The sequence below is a fragment of the Salvia hispanica genome, chromosome 1, assembly GCF_023119035.1.
Source record: "Salvia hispanica cultivar TCC Black 2014 chromosome 1, UniMelb_Shisp_WGS_1.0, whole genome shotgun sequence".
Taxonomy (NCBI): Eukaryota; Viridiplantae; Streptophyta; class Magnoliopsida; order Lamiales; family Lamiaceae; genus Salvia; species Salvia hispanica.
In genome coordinates, this window is record NC_062965.1 from 3604827 (window position 1) to 3624932 (window position 20106).

Sequence of the window (20106 nt, forward strand, 5' to 3'; positions counted from 1 at the left end):
CAAAATAAAATTTTAAAAAATTGTAATATATCCTACTTTTAGATCTATCAACTTTAATAGTCAATTTTATATAACAAAACCGACAATAAATTCAATAAAAACGATACGTGAAATCGGAGAAATAAAAAGTGGACCACTAAACTTGATTGAATGACATAACCGACAAATTTAGAGGTGCGGTGACTCCCAATTTTGTGCGGGGCTAAAGACTTCCACCTCAAAATCATCGATCATATATTGAAATTATTTTTAAAATTTTAAATTTTTATCATAAATAATAAGTAGGTCTCACATTCCACTAACTCAATTCACTCACATTTTATATAAAAATCAAACAATTTCTTAAAATTCGTGTCAAGTCAAAAGGGCTCTTTAAATAGTGAATGGATGGTGTGTAATACTAGTAATATTAAGGAGTATAAAAGTAAAACTCACATTGCACTAAATTTTCAATCTAATTTCCTTTATATTCCTTAAAATTGTATACCTGATTAAAGTGCGACACATATTGGGAGACGAAAGCAGTATATTTTTGTCTTACAAGGACAATGGCGTACTAGAGAGTAGGAGGGGCCTGCGAGTAATTTCCCTTTATCTGGACAGCTAGACGTAAAATTGTCATGCCATCTCTAAATTAGGCTAGTAATATATACTCCTTCCGTTTCATAGAAATAAACCATATTTCCTTTTTCATTTGTTCCATAGAAATAGTCCATATCCATTTATGATAATCTTTTTTCTTCTTCTCTTTTACTTTATCATTTATGATCCCACCATCTACTACACAATTTCAACTATTTTTTACCCTTCCCTCTTATTAGATCAATTACACATTAAAACTCGTCTTTACCCTAAAGGATCGATTTCTATGGGACGTAAGGAGTATATTCTATTCCAACTTTCATTTCCAAATTCTAGATCAGCCTCTGCACAAGAAAATCATGTTTTTCAGCCTTTTGGCCTTTGTTTTACATTAAATTCAGTCTGTCATCAATTCATAAAATTGGCCATACAAATTGGACATTGAGCAATAATGTCTACGCGTTGCATCAAATTAACTAACTCAATCAAGTGGCCAAATTTTGTAGTAATTAAGTCGAATCATTAAATGACGATCAATATACATTATACATAAATGTTCTTCAATATTCATCACACATCCATTTGAGAGAGAGAGAGAGAGAGAGAGAGAGATGGAAGGAATGAGAGAAATTGCGAAATCCTACTACGACAGAGCAAGCGATGCCGAGAAAAAATCGATCAAACAATCCTTCGCAAAACTCGACGTCGACGGCGACGGGAGGATAAGCCTGAGGGAGTTCAAGAAGACGGTGGGCACGTGGCTGTGCGCGGAGGCCGTGTTCAAGAAGCTCGACGAGAACGGGGACGGGAGCCTCGATTTCGAGGAGTTTCTGTGCCTTCACTACATGGAGAAGAAGGTGGACATCGCCAGATGCGGCGGCTGCTGGGAGCTGCTGGTGGGGCCCTACTTCTCCTGCTTGCTTTGCTTGGGAAGAGGCGCCGATACGTACGACCTCTGCTGCGCTTGCTACCGCCGAGGCGCCGAGTTGCCGCATGAGCACTCGGTGCAGAACATGATGGATCATCACTCTCTCATTATGGTCTTCCGGAATCGCACCGCTGCTGCTGAAAAAACTCAGAACAAGGTAATCTTGATCTTGTTATATAAGCTGGATGGATATTTTTGCAGTCGTTACTAACTTACTAAACATTTCACATCTAATCTTGGATTTTGATTAATTTATTTTATACTACTCAAAACTTTGTGAAATTCTTTTTAATTATAGCTTGAAATTTGAGAATCTGTGTTTAATTATAGCCATCAATAAATGTCAAGGTTGCAGTTAATTTCCGGTCGTTTTATAACAAGATTCGTTCTATTGATGTATGAATTTTGTCGATTATGTCAATACAAAAAATTTGAGGTATTATGTTAAAATTCTTAATATCTTGTCCCACATTGGCTTGGTAACGATCTTAGCTCATCTATTAAAGGATGGATAATCCCCCTCTTATAAGGTCTTTTAAAGGGTGAGTGACTCATTCTAATATGATTGATCATTTGATGACAAAAATAGTCATTCTTCGCTGGTTTTCAATAAAATTTGTCAATATCACTCCCACCAAAATTATAAAGTATTACGTCAAAATCTACCGGGGGAAACCTATACATTAGTCAAACAAATCTTGATACTCCCTCCGTCCGCCATTAGAAGTCCCATTCATGTGCGGCACGGATTTTAAAAAATGTTAAGAAAAATGGGTGGAAAAAAGTTAGTAGAATATGAGTCTCACTTATATATACTATCTCCGTCCCTAAAAATTTGATACAGTTTACTATTTCGATCCGTCCCTGAAAATTTGATACACTTCACTTTTACCATTTTTGGTAGTGGACCCTATATTCCACTAACTCATTCCTACTCACATTTTATTATAAAACTAATACTTTAAAAGTAGGACCCACATCCCACCAATTTTTTCAACTCACTTTCCATTACATTCCTTAAAACCCGTGTCGGGTCAAAGTGTAGCAAATTTTGGGGGACGGAGGTAGTATTAGTTTTAAATGAAATGTGAGTGGAATGAGTTAGTGGAAGGTGAGACCCTATTACCATTTATGGAAAAAGTGAACCAGGACTCTTATTCGCGGACGGACTAAAATGAAAAAAAAACGGGACTCCTATTCGCAGACGGAGGGAGTATAAACTAATTAAAATTTATCCTTAAACATTACTCCATTTTTTGCTATAGTTAAGCAATTAAACTAATAACCCTAGGATCACACATCCTAGCTACCAATGCACCTTAATTAGTTGTTGATTTTCCAATTCATCTTTCTTAATTAATTAATGTTGCCAACCGAACAGAAAGAAATGGAGGAACTGCGCGAAATCGCAAAAGCCCATTACCGAGCGGGCTCTCCTCAAGTCCAAACACTAGCCTACGACTTCTACCGGTCCATGGACTCGGACGGAGACGGCCGAGTCGATCTGTCCGAGTTCCTAGCCTTCATGAGGCACGAAGGCTATGCCTACATGCAAAACTCTAGTTTCTTCGACGAGCTCGACGTCGACGGCAACGGCACCCTCGACTTCTCCGAGGTCATGACGTTGTACTACATCATCAAGAGCGGCCGCCCTTTCTGCGACGGCTGCTCCAAATTCATCCCCGGAGTATTCTTCTCCTGTGTCGAGTGCTTTAAGAATCCTAAACCCTCGTTCGATCTGTGCCCGGATTGCTACCGGGCGGGGAAGTGCAGACATAATCACGGCGGCCGGGCTCAGTTTTTGGACAATCATACGTTGTTGCAGGCTATGAGAGATCCGGTGCTTGCACAGGCGTCGGGAGTAACATTTCATGAGGTAATGTTGATTTTAATGTTGTAAAATGTGCTCTCACTAAGAATTGATTAATCATGTTGCGAGGGTATCCATGAGTAATTTTTGCATGAAAATGGAAGAATTTGAAGTAATTAATGAAAAAAATTAGGACAATGAATTTCGAACACAACACAAAAACATGACATGAACATGTAGTTTAGTGTAAAGGTTTTATGATATCCTTGTCTCCACACGATGCATATACAATTATGTGCAGGGGTGGGTCGATACGATATATCGTATCGAAAATGTTGTATCGTGTATCGTATCGAAAATATCGATATGAAAGAATTTCATATCGTTATCGTATCGAAAGTTTCGATATATCGAATTTCGATATATCGAATTTTCGATATAAAAATATTTCATATCGTTATCGTATCGATATTTCGATATATCGTACCGAAATCCGATATATCGTTAAATATCGATATATATCGAAAATAAAATATCGATATATATCGAAAATATCGATATATCGAAAATTTTCGATATAAAACGATATATCGCGATATAAGAAAATTCATATCGTTATCGTATCGAAAACTTACGATACGATATCGTATCGTATCGAAAATTACGATATATCGAAAATTCGATAATTTTTTGATATTTTTCAATACGATACGAGCGATATATCATTTTTTTCGGTATTTTTCCCCAGCCCTAATTATGTGCTAGATTCATGTTGTGTTCGTGTAATTATTATAATTGATATTATTATTTTAATTACTTAATTATTGCATTTCAATTCTTAGTTTACTAATTGTGGTTTATTTGAGTATTAGTTTTAAACGGACTCTGAAATACTACACGCCATGTGAAATTTTGTTTTTATTATGTCATGTTCTGCCAATATGTCTTAAATCTGGTTGTTATCGTGTTCAGGTTTTGCCTTATTGTGTTATCTCGTTATCATATTGACACAATATCGATCCAAACACACAATTTGATTGGAAAAGTTATAAAACATGCATGTTACTAACAAGCTTATATAGTTGGTAAGTTATCTTGTTGGTGGGTGCAGGCATGGAATAGACCAACAAATGCCATAGTTCCATTGCAACATAATGGAATCTACATGAATAATGCGTACCCGACTCCATACAATTCATACATACATCCCCAAAATGCAATTGTTCCAGCATCATCAAATATAAATTGGGTAAGTACACTTAGTTCGTTTTAATTTGAACTTTTTTGGATCGAGAGATTATAGATATGACAAATTATGATACATGTAATTTAACGTACATGCATATGGGTAATATGCAACTTTATGTGATTAATAAGTAGCTCTTTGTTGATGCATCTCAGAGCAAATGGAAGCTTGCACTTGATGCTTTTGAAGTAGCACTCAGCATTGGGAACGTTGCCGGCACTCTCTGCACTATTTTGTGACCATGCGAGAGGCATCTTCTTTGGCTACGAGCATTTTACGTTTACTTTGTCGAGAAAATGTGCATTTCTTGGTTCGATATTGTAAAATTGGAAGAATTTTGATTGGACTATTTTTATTTAATAGTACTACTAATGCTTTTTCTTCTTATTCATATAACCTTCCAATTTGTATATTTGTTGCTCTTGACAGACATCACTTGAAATTCCATAGCTTTTGGTATTTCACTTCGGATTTTTCAGTTTTTTTAGATTAACAACTCTCCACATTTTTTTTAATTATTTCCAATATTCCCCGATGTGCTATCCCACAACACACTATTTAGGTATGCATATGTTTATACTAACTGTAGATGTGGCCACGGTTCGTAAAACCGCCGGTTTCGGTTCGGAACCGGCGGTTCCGGTTCATGACATGCTTGAACCGTAACCGGCCCGGATACGACAATTCCGGTTCCGGTTTAACTGGCGGTCACGGCGGTTCCGGTTCCGGTTAATAACTGCCGGTTTTTCGCCGGTTCCGGTTTGTTTTTTTTTTTTTTAATCTTATAGTTATTACTTCTAAATTCTATAGTACAATCCAAAGAGAAATTGATAACGATAAAGAATTACAATTTTATTGATTTGAAACTTTGAATGTAAATTTCTACAATACAATTACAAGTTACAACTTACAAGTTACAAAATACAACAATACAAGTATACAACTATACACTTGAATTTAAAATATAAATACAAAATTACAATTTACAAAAAACATATTAAAAGTAAAGTTGAAACAATTAGAAAAAAAAGAAAAAAAAGGAAAAGGACTTGAGCTCAACTTAAATTTAAATTTTGAAATTCAAATTTTGAAAACGGCCGGAACCGCCGGTTTTCACAAGAAATCGGCGGTTTTCTCGACGGAACCGCCGGTTCGTGTTAGAAAAACCGCCGGTTTCGACCGAAAACCGGCGGTTTCCGACACCTTTTCAGGCCTACGCTACAACCCTACGCCCTGCAACCCTACCCCCGAACCGTCGGAAACCGGCGGTTTTGTGTCGAAATCGCCGGTTTTTCGACATGAACCGCCGGTTTCTGACCGAAAACCGGCGGTTAACCGTCCTTTTCCGACCCTACCCCTGCAACCCTACGAACCTACCGGCGATGACCATTTATTTCCGGTTAACCGGCGAACCGGCGGTTAACCACCGGTTATGGTTTTGAATTTTGTTGAACCGTATGTCGAACAGTAACTGGATTTGGAACCGGATCCGTCGTCCGGTTCCGGTTCTGGTTCCGAACCGCCGGTTCAAAACCGGCGGTTAACCAGTGGGCCGGTTTGGTTTGGCCATGTATTACTAACAATAGATTCAAACCTCAGTAAGAAAATGACAAAACCCAAGCTAATATTAATCTGAAAAAAACAAAAAATCTAATACCATCATCCAAAGCTCAATTAATACTCCCTCCGTCCCTGAAAGTTTGTTCATTTTTCTATTTCCGTTCATCACACATAATTTATCCCATTTTACTTTTTACCATTTTTGGCATTGGACCTTATATTCCACTAACACATTCATACTCACATTTTATTATAAAACTAGTATATAAAAGTAAGACGCACATTAACTACAACTATCTCCGTCCCTGAAAGTTTGACACAGTTTACCATTTCGGTCTGTCCTTGAAAGTTTGATACACTTCACTTTTTACAATTTTTGGTAGTGGACCTCATATTCCACTAACTCATTCTCACTCCCATTTTATTATAAAATTATAAACCTAATACTTTAGAAGTAGGATCCACATACCACTAACTTTTTCAACTAACTTTCCATTACATTTCTTAAAATCCGTGCCGGGTCAAAGTATGCCAATATTTGGGGGACGGATGTAGTACAAAAAAAAACAAAACGCTAGATTAGAGGTGTCAAGTGGGCTGGGCCGGCCCGGGCCCGGTGAGGCCCGGATGACATTTAGGCCCGGCCCGGCCCAGACCCATGTCTGGAACGGGCTGGGCTGGGCCTGAGTTTTGGTTTGTATATTGAGCCCAGCCCAGCCCGAGCCCAGTTAGCAAGTGGGCTGGGCTGGGCTAGGCCTAGTTTACATATTTTTATAATCAAGGAGATGATAATATATGTAAATGAAAAACAAATGATAATATTCCTAATTCATATAAAAAAATTATAAATTCATACAACTTACCTAAATTATACTTTGTAAGCTAAATATACCTTGTTAGATCATCTAAAACTAATTAATCTCTATAATCATGGAAATCACAATTAATTTATTTCTAGGAATAGGATCCACTAATCACTATAATTATGGATATCAAATTTGTTATATATTGTAATTTAGGTTTAGTAAATGAATGCATCAATTTATTAAAATTGTCAAAATATAATTAATCAAGGATCTTAAGATATATTCAACAATATCTAATCTTCATAATTTATGTACACATATATAATATATATAAGGCAGACGCTATTTTCTATCATTATGCAAATTATGATTAAATCTAAAATAACAATTATTCTAGAAAGAGAACAATTAGTTAACAACTAATCTTTATAATTATGGAAATAAAATTTGCAGTAAGTCTTGATTTAGGTTAATTAATTGAATTTATCAATTATTCCAAATTACTCGATGGAAAGTAGTATTTTATGTTTTTATACTTATATCTATCTTATAGAAATTTTCACATATTATTTTTGAATTCATAAAATATATACAAAGTGTATGCAAATGGAATAGATTTAATACTAATTACATAAGGAAATTGTACTGGGCTGGGCCGGTCCCGGGCTTGGGCCGGGCTTCAGGTGGTCCTTAGCCCGGGCCGGTCCTGGGTTTAGGAAACAATCCAATTGGAGCCCGATTAAACCACCAAGCCCAGCCCAGGCCCGCTCTATTTCACTAACGGGTCGGGCCGGGGTCGGCCCACGATCGGGCTGGGTCGGCCCGGCCCACTTGACATCTCTACGCTATATCACCTAACTCGAAAAAAGAGACAACAAAACGTAATACTACCTCCATCCCTGAAAGTTTGACACACTTCACTTTTTACCATTTTTGGTGGTGGACCTCGTATTCCACTAAGTCATTCCTATTCACATTTTATTATAAAGCTAATACTTTAAAAGTAGGACACACATCCTATCAACTTTTTAAACTCACCTTTCAGTATATTTCTTAAAACATATGCCGGGTCAAAATGTGCCGATATTTGGGGGAAGGAGGTAGAAAAAACTTGATTTCAAACCCGATTCTATAGAGTGTGTGTAAAACTGTCACGTGTGTAGCTACCCTAAACCAAAAGAGTCCATTCAGAGACATGTAATAAAATTGAAATCTATTTGAATTACCAAAAAGAGAATGTCACGAATAAATTGAAAAATATATAGGTACCACCGTACCCGCACCAAAAGTGCTGCTCGAAAAATAGGTTTGTTTCTTCTTTTTGCGGTAACTTTGGAATAAATGTCGAAACCCGCATGACCTCATCAAAAAACATCTCTCGACTCTTCAGTTTCTCTCCTGGCGGGAAAGATGTACTGGCTTACAGCACGAAACGCCGTCGTTTTCGTTCACCGGTGGCGCTCTCTCTCCTTCATTTTCAGCCCCTCTCTCTCCCGCCCTTCCCCCACGGCCGGCTCCCCTCGCCAGTAATACACCTCTCCCTCTCTCTCTCTATGTGAAATTGGCGTTTATGTGTTTTTCGCGGACATTGCTGCTTCTGGAGTTCAATTGAACAATGATTCTGTTTATATTTTCGGTCGGTTCTTATCAATTGAGTATTTGAGTTGCTACTTTTGGGTTTTGATATTGACATGAGAAATGTAGAAAGTAGAGGCTAAGACAATGTTTGGTTTTATCGCGTTTTGTTTATTTTGGGGAAGTATACTGTTGGAAGTGTGTTAAGTATATTGTAATGTATGGTTGTTCTTGTTTTTGTAGATATTTACAATGAAACGAAATATATAGTGTTTTGTTAAGAAATATATAGTCTGGATGTGATTGATGGACAAAAAGTCATGTGCTTTACAACTCCCTCTTGAATTCAGCTTCTGTTAGTTAAAGCTGAAGATATAGTGTGCCCTTGATTTGACATGTATGTGAAAATAGAGAAGTAAATATGATTATTTGCTAGGAAGGAAATGCAGGATAATCGAAAACCATGCCTAAATGGCCTAGTCCTAAGTTTTTTTTCCACTGTAAGTTGTAACTAAGCGTATAATCATCTAATTTGATGATTTGGATGTAGTGTAAATGGAGCTCTGTTGCAGTTATTCTTTCTCATCCAACTTCTGCAGCAGTGCTGCCACATTTGTCTTTGGGCACCACAACACTAAGAATTATGTGCTGGTACACATTGTGTTCCAACAGTTATTGCTGATCCAAACGAATGCGATAATATGAATATATGATTGTTCAGTCCCGCCTTAGTCAACCAACCATTGCTTCTATCGCGTGAAGCACCACCTGACTGCTTCTTATTCTACTTGTCCGCCTCTTCTATTTGAATTATGGACTTTGGCTGCTGCAATGGTCATCTTCTTTGCACCACCTTGTACTTCTTGTTGCCGTCCACATTTTTTGATCCATTTACTCTTCCCCAGCTGGTGCTGGTGCCCAATGTTGATAATTATCTGATCATATTGTAGGCAATATGAAGGTTGGTTTTTCAGAATGGAACCACCAACTTGAGGGGGATGTATTAGGATGTAACAGCTTTAGTCTGATTTTTATGACTATTTACTTCTAAAACATTTACGTATGTTGTAAATTTCTGATCTTGTAAACTCTATAAAATCCCATAGTAGCATATATTTCTCGTCGTTAATAGTCTGTAGGACCAGCTGTTGTAATATTGATATCCATTATTTACAGTTTCTCCATCATATTCAACTTCGTGTTATATTGGTAATAAGAAATGCATATGTAAATTTAAAAGTGGTATATCTTTAAACTGGCATGAGTTTTTACAAAACATGATATCTATGTTTTAGTTTCATAACTGTTCTTCTCTTACAGTACTAGACAGCCCAGTCACATTTTTTGCTTCAAAGAGAGAAAGCATTATACAAAAACTTCAAAGAAGCTTAAAGAATCTAAAATTTCATTGGAAGATAAAGATTATGCTCATATTATCTGGTGGAAGGAGGTTAGATATATCTCGGCTTCTCTTAGTTTTCCATATATAATTCAACCATCAAGTTTGATTGATTGTGTTTCTTGTCTCAGAAACTGGAAATGTGCAGAAAGCCTTCTTCTGTTCTACTGGTCAAGCGGTTGGCATTTACTAATTTGCTGGGTGTTGATAGTACCTTAAAGAATGGAAGGTACACGTCTCTCTATGTCTGCTGGAATTGCATGATGCCTCATTCTTTTACTTATCAATCAATATATCATCTTCTTGTGCTGATGGAAAATGTGACATTCTGTGAAGCAGAGAATTTTATTGTCTCACTGTGCTATTTTCACAACTCTTCTCCTTTTTCTATACTCAACTGTATGTGGAATTATGATTTTTCTTTACATGCATTTGCATCTCATATGTTTCTTTATACCTTTGCATCATAGTGCTCATCAATCTTCTGAAGATGTAATCAAATATGTGCTTTCTCATGTTGAAACAGCAGAATAGACTAATTATTCCTTGATTGTTGCATTTACTATTCTGTCTACTGTTGCATATCAGTGTTAGGAATGAACATTTAATTTTAAAACAACTATCTTGACACTACTGACATGAAATATATTTGGTAATTTCTTTCTTGATTATATTGTAGCCTCAAAGAAGGAAATCTTAATTGCGAAATGTTGCAATTCAAGTCAAAATTTCCGCGTGAAGTTTTACTCTGCAGAGTATGTCTATATGGTTTTCCTTAATCTTCTTATATACTTTGTTTCACCTCTTCATCTCTCAATTTGGTACCATGCTTCGCTAGCACAGACTTTTGTGATCCACTCTCACCACTTTTTGTCTCTATTCAAGGTCGGAGATTTTTATGAGGCTATCGGTATTGATGCTTGCATCCTAGTAGAATATGCTGGATTGAATCCTTTTGGTGGTTTACGTTCAGACAGCATACCTAGGGCAGGTTGCCCCGTGGTGGTATGTGGTTTCCCATGTGTAATTTTGGCTCTTATAAGGGCACACAAAGCCATGTTTGCTGTGCTACTATTTTATACCATTGTCATTTAAAAGTGGATACAGTGATATCAGGGAAAAGTCTTTTAATTCCACTTTACATTTTATGTTATTTAATTGTTTAGTTTACTCAACTATATTTCTACTTTATCTTCTGCAACCTATCATATATTGTCTACTGGGGTAGGAAAATTTTATTGAAATTCTTTGCTCTATCACAACTACTTAAATCATTACTTGAAAACACCATTTGTGACGCTGCTCGTAATTATTCCTGCAGAATTTACGACAGACTTTGGATGATCTGACCCGTAATGGTTTTTCTGTTGTAAGTACAATGCCCTGAATTAGTTGCTTTGGTCTCGAATTGTAATTAATATATGTTACACAATTCTGTGTATCAAGTGGAAGGAGAAAAGAATAACTTCTGATTAATCGGTTTCAGAGTTGATTTATATAGTAATATATATATTTTTCTTGGTTTGTTTTTCATTTTGTAGAGCATAGTGGAGGAAGTTCAGGGTCCAACTCATGCCCGGACACGCAAAAGTCGTTTTATATCTGGGTAATTTACCTAAAAACTTGATTGTGAATTTAATTTTCTCAAGGGTTGCTCTGACTTTGAGTTAGACTGGAGGACACTTGATTGTATGATTCCATGTTTTTATAGAAATTTGGAGAATCTCAACGAATAGAACCACAATGAGATAACTGATGAGAACCACTTTGATGAAGATGTTTTTATCCATACTTATCTATAAACAAAAACTACTCATCCTTTTTTATGCTGCTATGCAACAACCATGACACATATATGGGTGGCTATAGTTTCATAATTAATTGACACATCAACAAGAGAGTGTTCCTCATAATTGATTTGATCTATCTGCTGATTATAAGCTCATGATTATTTCTTAGTTCGTTATTTCTTTAGCTTATGTTTCAAAGTCTATCAGGCGTGCATTTTTGCTAATTTCTTAATTAGTCGAATACATGTTCTAACTCGGTGTGAGGTTTCAGGCATGCACATCCTGGTAGTCCTTACGTGTTTGGGCTTGTTGAAGACAATCACGATCTGGATTTTCCTGACCCTATGCCTGTAGTAGGTAAAAGCCAGTTGGATCTTGTGAAGGACCTTCTGTTAATACATATTAATGAATTCTCTTTTGGTTCAATCCACTCACTTTGTCATTCAAAGATGAACTAAGTTGCCAATGTTCTGTAAATAACAGGAAATAACTCTTGGCTAATTGATTTAGTTGGAACACGTTCCGAACGATAATCTCATTGATGCATAACTGTTTTCAAATTCCATCCATTATATTCCTTTTCACTAGAAATGTTTTTTTCCGCTCTAGGGATATCTCGCTCAGCCAAGGGATATTGTATGCTTTCGGTGCTTGAGACAATGAAGACTTATTCTGTTGAGGATAATCTGACAGAAGAAGCATTGGTTGCCAAACTTCGAACTTGTCGATGCCATCATTTGTTCCTCCACACATCATTGAGGAACAGTTCTTCAGGTTTATAATATGACGTGTCATCATCGGTATGGTAGAAGGGTACTGCTATTTGTTGATTGAGACATTGAACTATTTGTATCCGTCATAGCTGTCTAAAGTTAAATAAGTTTGCTTTGAAAATGACACTGTAAAACCTGTTCTTCAAGAAGCAGTTAGATGGTTGTTTTGAACTCCCAAAACTATATTTTGAAGAAGGTAGGGTGGGTTATGATGTTTTACTCTAATATAGCTTATTTTGTTGTCTGTTGGATCTTTTCTGATGCCACAGATGGGTTTCCTTGAAATGGCTTATACGTAACTGTTTTCACCTTCATGCTTTGGAATAGGGTGTGGCTACATAATTGGCCATTGTCACTTTTATGTCTTAGTGACTTGATTAAATATTTGTGCGTCTCGATGAAGGATGTAGTTTATACCCTTTTGAGAAGGGAGAAAATAGAAGATTGTGACGGAATTAGGTTGATTCTTTTGATGGCTACTTCTTCATAATCCACGTCTTTGATATTTTTACATCCAATGTCACTGTATAGGTACTTGTCGCTGGGGAGAATTTGGTGAAGGCGGACTTTTATGGGGTGAATGTAATGCTAGGCAATTTGAGTGGTTTAACGGTGATCCAGTTAACGAGCTCTTATACAAGGTCTCAGTTTGAGCATTACTTATTTATTTATGTGCCCTCTTGTATTATTTGTATATGACATTAGCTTGAACTTATTCAGGTTAAAGAGCTCTATGGCCTTGAAGATAATATAACATTCAGAAATGTTACGGTTGCCCCAGAAAATAGGCCAAGTCCTTTGTACCTGGGGACAGCCACACAAATTGGTAATACAAACTACATACTCCCTCCATTTCTTAAAAATAGAAACTCTTTCTTTTTATGTCCATTTTTAAAAAAATAGAAACTTCCTTTCTGTCTCTCTTACTTTACCAATTTTGCATTAAAACCCGCGTCATTTCAAAAGTTCCTATTTTTAGGAAACGGGGGAGTATAATTTTAATGGCACGGTATCTGCTCCATTTTCTTGAACCCAATTTAAACTATTGATTGTTGCTACTGATTATATTAATTTGGAAGTCTCTGTCAATCATAGACTTCCTTTAAACAGGTGATAGTGTAAAAAAATTGCATCTGTAGGGCATTTGTAATTGAAAATGTAACAGACAGCAATTTGGTGCTTTCATTTCATTTTACGTATTTAAGGGAATATACATGCCTGGATATTTAGTAAATGATTTTTTTTCTGTACCACATCTTGTCAGGTGCTATTCCAACAGAAGGAATTCCCTGTTTACTCAGGGTTCTACTTCCACCAAGTTGTGTTGGCCTACCTATCATGTGAGTGGGAAGTTGATTATGGATCTATTTCACATTACCTAGCAAATTTTATTAGTCCATCATTAGTATCAGCAAACACCCCATTTCCACGCCCATTCTTTCTGTGTATTATAAAAGGTCACTTCAAAGAAAGATACGATATCTTCACTATGTCGAAATTTTGTTTTAATATGATTCTGACTCTCATCATGGATACATATCCTACCCTTGTTCTTCTATAGGTATATCAGGGATCTTCTTTTGAACCCTCCTGCCTATGAGATTGCATCAAAAGTACAAGGTCAGTTATTATAAACTAAATATTTATTTCCAGTAGCATTTACATATGGTGGCTGCTGCTACATTTGCTTCAAAACAATAGTATTAGCATTTGTTCTACTAAATTCTGTTCTATTTAACAGCTAAACATATCATGCATCCAGGTTGTTTCAATAGTTAGTTCAGTGTTCAGGTTACAACCACTATGAATAACAATCATAAGTGATCATGGCCCAAAAGTGAAAGAAAAGAAGTTGACCTGCAGTTTTCTAATAAGCAGAAGTTAAATTCGTGTATTCGGATACTTTGTTTTAAAAATAATTTTTTAATAAGTTCTTTATGGACTTTAATATATGATTTGAAAGAAATTTTCATTGAAATAACATAAAAATAATTTTAACTTTTTTATTAGTACGATAAAAACTGGCAATTTGTTTGCCTCTATCAAACTTACATGGTCAAACGTAATGTGCTTATGCTCAAGAGAAGAGTCGATCACCGACTCTTTGCATAGCGGGCCTTGTGTGCTGGCATTTTTAATTGTGATTGTTACTTTCCGCGACATAATTTTTCTGATTCTTGCTCTACATTTTTTCTCTCCTACAGAAGCTTGTAAATTGATGAGCAACATAACATGCTCCATTCCTGAATTTACATGTGTTCCCTCCGCCAAGGTTGGTTGAGCCTTGTACTTTATAGTTGCCGAATTATGTTTGCCGTTCACTATTGAATTACTAAATGGTCAAATGACAAACTCTATCTGCAGTTGGTGAAGTTGCTTGAGTTGAGAGAGACCAATCATATTGAGTTTTGCAAGATAAAAAATGTTCTTGATGACACAATACAACTGTATTCAAATTCTGAGCTTAGAGAGATTCTAAAGTTGTTAATGGATCCTACATGGGTAGCAACTGGACTCAAAGTTGAATTAGAGACATTAGTAAGTGCCTTTTCTTTATTGTTGTGAATCACATATGATTATTACTTTTGTCACTTTGCTTACCTATTTTTTCTTATGGAAATATTACGCTATGTTTCTTTTCATTCCAGGTGAGTGAATGTAGATCAGTTTCTTCTAGAATTGGTGAAATTATCTCATTAGATGGTGAAAGTGACCAAAAGATAACCTCATCTACCACAATTCCAAATGAGTTTTTTGAAGATATGGAGTCTTCCTGGAAAGGTCGTGTCAAGAGGATCCATTTAGAAGAAGAATATGCTGAAGTAGATGAAGCTGCCAAGGCCCTATCAGTTGCTGTAAGACTGAGCTCTTTTAGATTATGTGATCATTATATACATTCGATAGCAGTAACCACTTCATCGAGCCTATGACTCAGACACTTAAAAATAATCCAATAGGCAGGACACAGTAATTTGTATGATTGGGGACATGTAGGATTGAGAATTATGATTGTTAAGATATGATTAATAATTGAACAAATAGATTTTGTAACATTAGTACTGTGATGCAAGAAAAATTGTGGCCTGTGGATTGCATGAGGAGGATAACTAAACGAAGATAAACAGAAAGTTGACCTGAATGGCTGAATCTATGAAAATATTAAGAAGCGATCTTCTCTTTCGAGATTACCACAATGCTATCTGAACAGTAGTATCTTTCTTTATATTGAATAGTGCAACTGTGTATGGATAGTAATCATGAACTTCAAAGTTGTATGCTAATTAGTATGCTCTATGCATCCTAGATTAAAGAAGACTTCATCCCTATAATTTCAAGAATCAAAGCAGTGATGGCTCCTCTTGGTGGACCTAAAGGAGAGATACTATATGCTCGTGAGCATGAAGCTGTCTGGTTCAAGGGAAAACGTTTTGCTCCAATTGTACACGCTGATCCCCAATTAGAAGAAAAAATCAAACAGCTCAGACCTGCCTTAGATTCCAAAGGCAAAAAAGTTGGTGAAGAATGGTTTACCACAATAAAGGTGGAGGATGCATTGACCAGGTAACCGTTGTCATCCATGAAGATAATTTCTATAATTTGATTAATATTTCCTCCACTTTACTTCACGATTACCTGTTTTTGCATCAGATATCATGAGGCTGGTGACAAGGCAAAAAGAAAAGTTTTAGAACTTTTAAGAGAATTATCTGTTGAACTACAAACAAAGATCAATGTGCTAGTTTTTGCATCAATGTTGCTTGTCATTGCAAAGGCACTATTTGGCCATGTCAGGTTTGTTTTTTCCTTCTTTCAGACTTGACAGCTGAATTCTCCTTCAATATCCCATCTATTAGGAATCTCTTTTCTAGCTATTATGTTCTTTTGTTTCTGGTGATTCATTCTCCGAAGAAAACTGGGAATATAACTTTTTGAACATATTGGTATTAGAATGGGATTGCTTCTCCATCAAACTGATGATGGCTATTACAGCTTGGTACCAATATATGCCGCATGTCACTCTTTTATTATTTATTCAACAACATATAGAGAAGCGTTCCATGGTAGATATGCTCGAACAACCTCATTATCTGTGGACTAGAGTCGATCATTCTCAGTTACATATGTTTCTCCTTCATGCTAACTCTTTTTATTTTATTGTTAATTCCATTTTCCCATGCACGCTGTCTGAATATTTGTCGTTTTTATTCAGTGAAGGAAGAAGGAGAAAATGGGTTTTTCCTACTCTCACTCATCACCACAAATCTGAGGTAGTCTACTGAAGCACTGTCATATACACTCATGTCTGGTTATGATTTCTTGCTGTTTACTCATAGAGCATGTTCGTTGGTTGAAATCTACATTTGACGGGTCTCAAATATTCTACCGACTCTCCAAGATATTCAGTATTTCTGATTGTATTTTAAATTCGGATGCATGCAGGATTCAGGAATGATACATGGAGCTGAGGGGATGAAGTTCGTCGGATTATCCCCTTATTGGTTTGATGCAGCTCAAGGTGGTGCTGTACGGAATACTTTTGATATGAAGTCATTGTTTCTATTAACAGGACCTAATGGGGGTGGGAAATCAAGTCTGCTAAGATCGATTTGTGCCGCTGCTCTACTTGGAATATGTGGACTGATGATCCCAGCTGAATCTGCTATTATTCCTCACTTCGATGCCATTATGCTTCATATGAAATCCTACGACAGTCCTGCAGATGGAAAGAGCTCGTTTCAGGTGGGACTTGCTCAATTTGTTTACTCGAATTTTACTAAATTTTGCATTTTTGGATGGAAAAAGATACATGTAGACTATGGGTGCTTGAACCTACATCTGAATATGGCGATAGATGGGCTAAATGTTGGAGTTCTTGCATATTCAAGTATTTATGATTTCAATTTGTATGTAATATGATTTTTTCAGGTTGAGATGTCAGAGATTCGATCTATTATTACTAGAGCCACTTCAAAGAGCCTTGTACTTATTGATGAAATATGCCGAGGTACTGAAACAGCGAAAGGTACATGTATTGCCGGTGGTGTCATTGAAACCCTTGATGCAGTTAGTTGTCTGGGTATCGTGTCCACCCATCTTCACGGAATATTTGATCTACCATTGAAAACAAAAAATGTCGCGTTTAAAGCTATGGGAGCGGAACATGTCAATAACCAAACCATGCCCACTTGGAAATTAATTGATGGGGTCTGTAGAGAGAGTCTTGCGTTTGAAACAGCTCAAAGAGAAGGAGTTCCTAGTGAATTAATCGAGAGAGCCAAGGAATTATACGCTGCAGTTTATGCAAAAGACTCGTTAAGAAGAGACGAACGGTTCTTTGCTCCGACCATTGTTGAAACATCTAACATGGTGACGAATAGACCAAGTCATCCTGAAATGGAAATTTATCCATCGGTGAAGTCTGTGAGATCTGCTGAGACTTTGAGAGAGGAAGTAGAGAAAGCCGTGATTAGCATATGTGAGGAGAGTTTAATGGAGATGTACAAGAAGCATCATCTCTTGGAGCCTTCACCATTGAGATGTGTCTTGATTGGCGCTAAGGAACAGCCGCCTCCATCCACCATTGGTGCTTCGAGCGTTTATATCATGCTTAGACCTGACAGAAAGCTCTACGTCGGAGAGGTAATTTTTATGCCAATGCTTTTGTATGAGCAGAACATCTAGTTTCATGTGGTCCATTCCAAAGTGACATGAAATTTGCTTGATTTTTCTCTTTTCATTTATCAGACCGATGACCTTCAAGGTCGGATCCGTACTCATCGTTCCAAGGAGGGAATGCAGAAGGCGTCGTTTCTCTACATGTTGGTAGCAGGGAAGAGCGTGGCCTGTCAAATGGAGACGCTTTTGATCAACCAGCTCCCGGCACAAGGTTTCCAGATAACTAATTTAGCTGACGGAAAACATCGAAACTTTGGCACTAGTGATGTTTTAGGAAGCGAGATGATGATCAGATGATATTTGCAGATGATATTTGCTGAGTATGGAAATTGATGTCTACAAAATGTAAATACAACTATTGACTAGTAAACCTTAGAGGTTGATGGAGTTGCAGCAATTTTGGTCCATTTCAGCTGCTTCACTCTCTGATTATTTTGCTAAAAGTTCTAAGCTACTTTTGTCACAACACTTCTCATCATGTGGTGTACTACATATGCCTTCTATTAATCAATCATAATTTAATTTATCCTGCTTCATATATTTCAGAAATTTGGTGGGATTATTTTTAAAAAATATTTATAAGTTTAAATATAGTTAGTGATATACTCTCTCTGTTCCTAAACAGGAGTAAGATTTAGTTATGGCACGAGTTCTAAGAAATTGTTGGAGTGTGTAATAATTGAAGTGAGATAGTGGAAAATGAAGTCCTTTTGACTTTTTGCATGTTTAGAATTTGGTTTTGTTTTATTTTTATGAAAATAATGACATTTGAGTGTAAATTTTATGAATAATGAGGCTAAATTTTATGTCCAATTATGGTAGATTCTAAATATGACCCTTAAAGTGGGACGAACTTAAATGACAAAATGTGACTTTTAAACTGGACGATAGGAGTACTGTAGTATAAAATTTATAGCCAAACATCTTGTCTCTATGTAATTACAATGGACATCTGGACTGAGATAATAATACAATCAAGATTGAATTTTTATAGGTATATATTTTGTACATTTATTTCATTATACTTTGTTTTTTGTATTATTGTAAATACAACTTCAAAAAGTTCAAACTTTGATTGTAATGAACATTTCTAGTTACTTTAAAAGAATCAAGTTAATTATAGTTACATTAAAACAAAAAGGGTATAATTGCAAAACTTATTATTCCGTCTCATAGAAATATGCTATATTAGTTTATATTCATTTATGATAACATTTTTCTCATTCTCTTTTACTTTATCATTCATGGGCCTCACCATTCACTATACAATTTCAATTAATTTTTCTCCTTCTTTCTTACTTTATCAATTACAAATTAAAATCCGTGATAACCCCAAATGGCCTATTTCTATGGGACGAAAGGAGTATATATAGAGCCTATCAAATTTCTTTTTCAATCCATTTCTTACAAGCTCCAACAAATCTTTGAAAAAATATTTAATTTTGAATTTTGGGTTTTTTATTCAAAAGTCGCCCAGGCGGGCCAAGATTTCAAAAACATTGAGGTTCCAATGTGTTTGGCCCGTGATTTTCTCTATGGCAACAGGGCCACCCGGAAGGGCCGTTGCTCAACGGCAGAGAGTCCAGAGTCTTTTGCCCAACCGGGTCAATTATTCTCTCAAAGTAGAAAAGTTGAAGAAGCTTGAACTCATTACTGTTGAAAACTTCAGTTAAGGCAAGGAGGTAGAAATGATGATTACTTATATTTTCATCAATTTGAAAAGTTAACCACTAAAGCATGGTGTTGCAATTTAGTATTGTTGAGTAAATAGTGATATATGCTGCATTTTTGGAAAAGTTCAGTATCTTTCACCGGAACAACCATAAGGAGGTAGAAATGATGATTACTTATATTTTCATCAACTTCAAAAGTTGACTACTAAGGCATAGTGTTGCAGTCAAGCTTGGAATAGTATTGCTGAGGAGTCATACAAATTTCATGTTTGGAAAGTTTAGTAACTT

At 36.2% G+C, this 20106-nt stretch overlaps 2 protein-coding genes across 2 annotated transcripts; both read left to right on the forward strand.

Annotated features, from left to right (window-relative positions):
• The first annotated feature begins 1174 nt into the window (after positions 1–1174).
• On the forward strand, positions 1175–4957 carry LOC125202783. The gene is made up of 4 exons (XM_048101246.1): positions 1175–1667; positions 2892–3386; positions 4432–4569; positions 4722–4957. The coding sequence occupies exons 1-4, from the start codon at positions 1194–1196 to the stop codon at positions 4803–4805; spliced, it is 1191 nt and encodes a 396-aa protein (XP_047957203.1). The 5' UTR covers positions 1175–1193; the 3' UTR covers positions 4806–4957.
• A 3302-nt stretch (positions 4958–8259) lies between these two features.
• On the forward strand, positions 8260–18671 carry LOC125201844 (DNA mismatch repair protein MSH1, mitochondrial). The gene is made up of 22 exons (XM_048100108.1): positions 8260–8458; positions 9828–9957; positions 10038–10135; positions 10586–10661; positions 10792–10911; positions 11228–11275; positions 11448–11512; positions 11968–12053; positions 12306–12470; positions 13001–13110; positions 13190–13295; positions 13734–13809; positions 14031–14089; positions 14674–14741; positions 14834–15007; positions 15118–15324; positions 15774–16030; positions 16118–16261; positions 16680–16737; positions 16910–17209; positions 17396–18109; positions 18215–18671. Exons 1-22 carry the CDS (start codon positions 8343–8345, stop codon positions 18440–18442), a joined length of 3405 nt encoding a protein of 1134 aa, XP_047956065.1. The 5' UTR covers positions 8260–8342; the 3' UTR covers positions 18443–18671.
• The last annotated feature ends 1435 nt before the right edge of the window (positions 18672–20106 follow it).